General features: G+C 41.9%; 1 protein-coding gene across 1 annotated transcript in view; it reads left to right on the forward strand.

The window, feature by feature from the left end:
• The window catches only part of ITGA1 (integrin subunit alpha 1), a 116,190-nt gene extending 113,281 nt beyond the window's left edge, over positions 1-2,909 (forward strand). The window contains exon 29 of the mRNA XM_038765571.1: positions 1,446-2,909. Within this exon, the coding sequence (XP_038621499.1) occupies positions 1,446-1,490 (45 nt within the window). The 3' untranslated portion in view covers positions 1,491-2,909. The remainder of the gene's footprint in view (positions 1-1,445) is intronic.
• Positions 2,910-6,000: the final 3,091 nt, after the last annotated feature.

A 6,000-nucleotide genomic window follows, 5' to 3' on the forward strand; every position in this document is an offset into this window, starting at 1 on the left:
CACTGTTGGGTAGGGACTGTCTCTATATGTTGCCAATTTGTACTTCCCAAGCGCTTAGTACAGTGCTCTGCACATAGTAAGCGCTCAATAAATACGTTTGATGATGATGATGATGTTGCCAACTTGTATTTCCCAAGCACTTAGTACAGTGCTCTGCACACAGTAAGTGCTCAATAAATACAATTGAATGAATGAATGAATGAATGGTCTGCCGGGTGACCGTGGGCAAGTCACTTAACTCTTCTGTGCCTCAGTTTCCTCATCTACAACATAGATATCCAATACCTGCTTCCCCACACACTTAGAGAAGCAGCATGGCGTAATGGATTGAGCACGGGCCTGAGTCAGAAGGTCCGAGTTCTAATCCCGGCTCCTCCACTTGTGCGCTGAATGACCTCGGGCAAGTCATTTCACTTCTCTGGGCCTCAGTTCCCTCAGCTGTAAAATAGGGATTGGGACCGTGAGCCCCATGTGGGACAGGGACTGCGTCTAACCCGATTTGCTTGTCTCCACCCCAGCGCCTAGTACAGTGCGTGGCACACAGTAAGGGCTTAACAAATACCACAATTATTATTCAACTGTAATTATTAGACTGTAAGCACCACATGAGACAGAGACTCTATCCAACCTGCTTTTCTTGTACCTAATTGGGGTAGATACAAGGCGGCTGGACACAGTCCCTGTCCCTCGTGGGGCTTAAATACAGTGCTTGGCACATAGTAAATGCTTAACAAATATTATTATTTTTATTTTCGTTATTATGGGTTAAGTGCTGGGGTAGATACAATAACATCTAATTAGACACAGCCCTGTTCCACAGATATTTAGCCCCATTTTCCTGATGAAAAAACCAAGGCACAGAGATTAAAATGACTCACCCAAGGCAACAGGCAAGTGGCAGGGCCAGCATTAGAATTTAGGTCTCCCAACTCATTCATTCATTCAGTCATATTTATCAAGTGCTTACTGTGTGCAGAGCACTGTACTAAGCGCTTGGAAGGCACAATTCGACAATAGAGACAATCCCTTCCCAACAATGGGCTCACAGTCTAGAAATCCCATTCCCGCTTTCTGCTAAGCCATACTGCTTGTCCAATGCTAATCATCATCAATCGTATTTATTGAGCGCTTACTATGTGCAGAGCACTGTACTAAGCGCTTGGGAAGTACAAATTGGCAACATACAGAGACAGTCCCTACCCAACAGTGGGCTCACAGTCTAAAAAGGGGAGACAGAGAACAAAACCAAACATACTAACAAAATAAAATAAATAGAATAGATATGTACAAATAAAATAAATAAATAAATAGAGTAAAAAATATGTACAAACATATATACATATATACAGGTATATAATGCTAATGAACTACGAGTCTTCATCTGGTTAAAACCAGCTCGCGTCTTGCTCCCGGATTCTGAATTATAGTTCTTATTTCTCCTGCAGATTGGATTTTTCAAAAGGCCGCTAAAGAAGAAGATGGAAAAGTGAAAGATCGTGAAAGAAGAAACATGGAGCAATGACATAGTGAGCCATCTTCAGGTGTGCCTCCCTGTGACGGAAGCATAAAACCCAATTAATATCTCCAGGTGTTCACATGCCATTGTCAATTCCATCAGAGATTCATCGCTTTAAAAAAGAACAGATCGAGACCGATCAAAGCGAACGCAAGAAGCCTTTCACAAAAGATTAGGAAAGGCTTTTAAATGACTACTCGGTTTTGTTGAGTAATTCTATTTAAAATGAGAAATGATTTAAACAGGAAGAAAAGCCAACTCGAATAGATATACAAATATACATGAAATCACTGCTCAAAATATTCAAAGAAACCACAGCGGTGATTGTGACTTCTCAGAAAACCGGCTCCACCCTAAACAATACAAGTTTGGTGTGTTTTTCCCTGTCCCCGGCCAAGGCTATGCCTGACTTCCAGAGTTTGAAAATCCAAGATTGTCCAGACCTCCTGTCACTCCGAAGAGGAACCAACCACATTCCAATGGCAGAACGAAGTCCGAGGAGACGCCAACGGGGGAGAATAAAGATGGAGAAATCTGGGGAATCAGGACAGAAGATACTTTGTACTAAGTGGTCTTTCCTTGATCGTGTAGGGTGACGGGATCATCAGCTGGAAGGACTGTGGCTGGGAAAAGTTAACATAGGAGCACTGTTTAAGAAGAAGAGCACTGAAAAGCCTGCTTCACGCTTTTAGTGGAAACCTTTTTTTTTGTTGTGAGCACAAAAATCGATGTAGAATTTCTTGGCGTGGCCAAAGCGCTGAAAGTTGGTCCATTCGGTTTTCCACACTGTTGCAGAATGCAGTAGGGGATGTATTTTGCGGTGGAGTTTCTGAGTGGGACGCGGGATAAGGCTCCAATAGCCCGTAGTGTCAGATTCACCGGTGCAAATAACGGCACTTTTGAGGTCCCGTAATTCTTTCCTCCTAATTTGGCAAAGTTCAGCCCAAAGTCATGCCCAAAGCTCCTCAGTGAAAGGTTCCTCTGATGCCCAACTGCTTCTAGTTTTACCCTGCGATAATTAATGTTCCCGATATTTTACTTCTCATCCCTAAAAAATAATATTCCATCTTTAGAGACCACTTGACCAAGAGCGCTTTCATCTGAATTGCAAATGTACTGTAAAAATAATCCCAAAAGGTATTACAGATTTGAAGCCCACTCACTAGGAAGGCACCGCTTCCGTTTGATGATTACGGCTTTTATTAAGCACTTACCGTGCGCTAAGCACTGGGGTGGAGACGAGACTTTCAGGCGAAGCAGAATTTTGTCCCCCTTTTTACACAAAGAGGAATCTGAGGCCACAAAGAAGGCCAGTGGTCTAGGAGGGACTAGAATCCAGCTCACCTAATAATCGTGGTATTTGTGAAGCGCTTACTATGTGCCAGGCACTGTACTAAACACTGGTGTGGATACAAGCTCATCATATCAGACACAGCTCCTATCCCCCATGGGGCTCACAGTCTAACGTGAAAGGAGAACAGGGATTTAATTTCCATTTTTCAGATGAAGAAACTGAAGCCCAGAGAAGTGAAGTGACTTACCCAAATTCACGCAGTAGGCAATTAGTGGAGGGGATTAGAACCCAGGTCCTCTGACTCCCAGCCTGTGCTTTTTCCCTTAAGCCTTGTTGCCTCCCCGTTTCATTTGTTTTCTTCTTTTAAAAATGGAAAGTAGGACTACTGTGGGTGTGTCAGAGAAGTTTGGATTGAAATTGTTGCAGGACTCTCTCTTTTCATATCACTTCCCTAAGTACTTTAGCTATACTGGAGAGTTACTGCTTTAAGATTTTCTCTGGCTCTTAAGATTTTCACCCAGCTTTAACTCGCCTGCAATGGTCACAAGCACTCTACTGTGATATATGTGTATATATATATATCTATATATTTAATATATCTATATAAATGAAATACCAAAAACCCACATCAGTCCATTGTGGAGTTGACCGATTCTAACACCAACACATATGTTTTCATTAACATATAGAATTTTCAAGTGCCTTTTACCCCTTAACAATGATAGCAGCAACTGTAACGCACTGATAAGTAGCAAATGGTTAGAAAGCAGAAAATTCCAAAAATTTAAGTTCTTAAATCCTTTAGGAGGATATAGTCTGTTATTTAAGGAGCACATTTAGTTACATGAATAATAGGTTGAAATAATCATTTTATGTAAGGAAATAATGTTTAAAATGGTATGGACATACTTGTTGAGTTAAATTATCATTGACTTGTAACTTTTTTTTTCTATTGATCGCTTGAATTCTGATCTGTGTGTGTGTCCCTCTCTTGTACCATACATGCAAAAAAATCCCACCTGGAAAGTTACCGATATCTTAATGAGAATTGGAATTTTCCTAGTCCCTGTTGTCTGCATCCGAGCCCTTAAAGAAAAGAGAAAGTCAACGTATGGACATAGGTGCTTCATTCAGAGCTCTAACAGCAGCTAAAAGCAGTAAATTGTGTCCCTTAAATTCGGGACTCACGTATTACTGCTTACTCCCCAGCCAGGGCTGGCCCTCTGAATCGCTCATAGCTTTTTCATTTCACGTATTTACATGTAAACACGCCATCTCGGGGAAAACCAATAATAATAATAAGTGTAGTGTTTGTTAAGTGCTTACATGTACCAAGTACTCTTCTGAGCGTTGGCGTAGATACAAGAAAATAAGGTGGGATACAGTCCTTCTCTCACGTAGGGCTCGCAGTCGAAGAGAGAGGGAGTGTGGGCATCGGATCCCCATTTTACAGATGAGGAAACTGAGGCACGGAAAGGTTAAGTGACTTGCTCAAGATCATCCAGCAGGAAAGGGGCAGAACCAGGAGTAGAACACACATCTTCAACTCCCTCTTCAACTCTTTCTGCTAGGAGAATATTGGTATTTGTTAAGCGCTTACAATGTGCAAAACACTGTATTAAGCGCTGATGACGGTGGCAATCGAGGGGGCCCACAGGTTCACCTTGGTTGAAATTATTATTATTTTTATTATTATCACCCATCCTCCTTGCCGTTGATAAACCATTTTATTGTCTGAGATTATCCAAGACAATCCCCGCTTGGAACCCAAGGCGTGGACATTTTAGGTGTTTAATTCAGTCAGGTGTGAGGGAAAAATGTTCTCAGATGAGGAGGGCAGAGGGGGTGAACTACACATTACTGAAAAATTCACCTTCCCACACCCAAAAGAAACTCAGGACAAAGGTGGAATACAGAAATTTTTATCCACAAAAGGAAAAAGTGTGAGTGGCCTAATGTTTAAAGCATTGGCCTGGGCATCAGAAGGACCTGGGTTCTAATCCTGGCTCCTCCACTTGTCTGCTGTGTGACCTTGGGCAAGTCACTCAAATTCTCTGGGCCTCAGTTACCTCATCTGTAAAACGGTGATAAAGACTGTGAGCCTTCTATGGGACGGGGACGGTCTCCAACCGGATTACCTTGCTTCTACCCCAGCGCTTAGAACAGTGTCTGACACATAGTAAACTATTAGCAAGTATCATTTTTAAAAAAAAAGAAAAAGGAGGAATTATCTAGGGAGCCCTACATGGGACAGGGACTGTGTCCAACCCGATTAATGATTAGTAAAGTGCTTAACACATAGCAAGCGCTTAACAAATACCACAGTTACTATTATTATTATTGTTCACTCATTCATTCATTCATTCATTCAGTCGTATTCATTGAGCGCTTACTGTGTGCAGAGCACAGTACTAAACGCTTATGCTGTATGTAATATAGGAAACACTCATGACTTCAGCCTCCCCCTTAGACGCAGTGTGAATGATTGGTGCAGTAAGCGCTTAACAAATACCACAGTTACTATTATTATTATTGTTCACTCATTCATTCATTCATTCATTCAGCCGTATTTATTGAGCGCTTACTGTGTGCAGAGCACAGTACTAAACGCTTATGCTGTATGTAATATAGGAAACACTTATGACTTCAGCCTCCCCCTTAGACGCAGTGTGAATGATTGGTGCACTGGCTCCCTGCGTCTAGTACAGTGCCTAGCACGTAGTAAGTGCTTAACAAATACCATAGTTATTATTATTATTATTATTATTATTATTCCTGTGGCTTGCACCTATTAAAATTCCGCAGGCTCTCTTGACTGATTTACTGGAATCTGTTCCACATGTATCTTGGAGGAAAGTTTCAGTCCAAATCCAGATAACTGGAGAGCTCTTCTAAACCGGGCCTCCTACACTTAAAATTAGACCCTCAACTCTGTCAGCTTTTTTATTTTAATGATATTTGTTAAGTCCTTTCTGCGTGCCAAGCACCGTACTAAGTGCAGGGGGGAGATATAAGCTAATCGGATTGGACACAGTCCAGGTCCCACGTGGAGCTCACAATCTTAATCCCCATTTTACAGATGAGGAAATTGAGGCAAAGAGAAGCAAAGCAACTTGGCCAAGGTCACACAGCAGACACGTGGCGGAGCTGGGATTAGAACCCAGGTCCTTTCGTTATGAGTAGAGAAAGT

Source organism: Tachyglossus aculeatus, chromosome 23, assembly GCF_015852505.1.
Source record: "Tachyglossus aculeatus isolate mTacAcu1 chromosome 23, mTacAcu1.pri, whole genome shotgun sequence".
Lineage (NCBI taxonomy): Eukaryota > Metazoa > Chordata > Mammalia > Monotremata > Tachyglossidae > Tachyglossus > Tachyglossus aculeatus.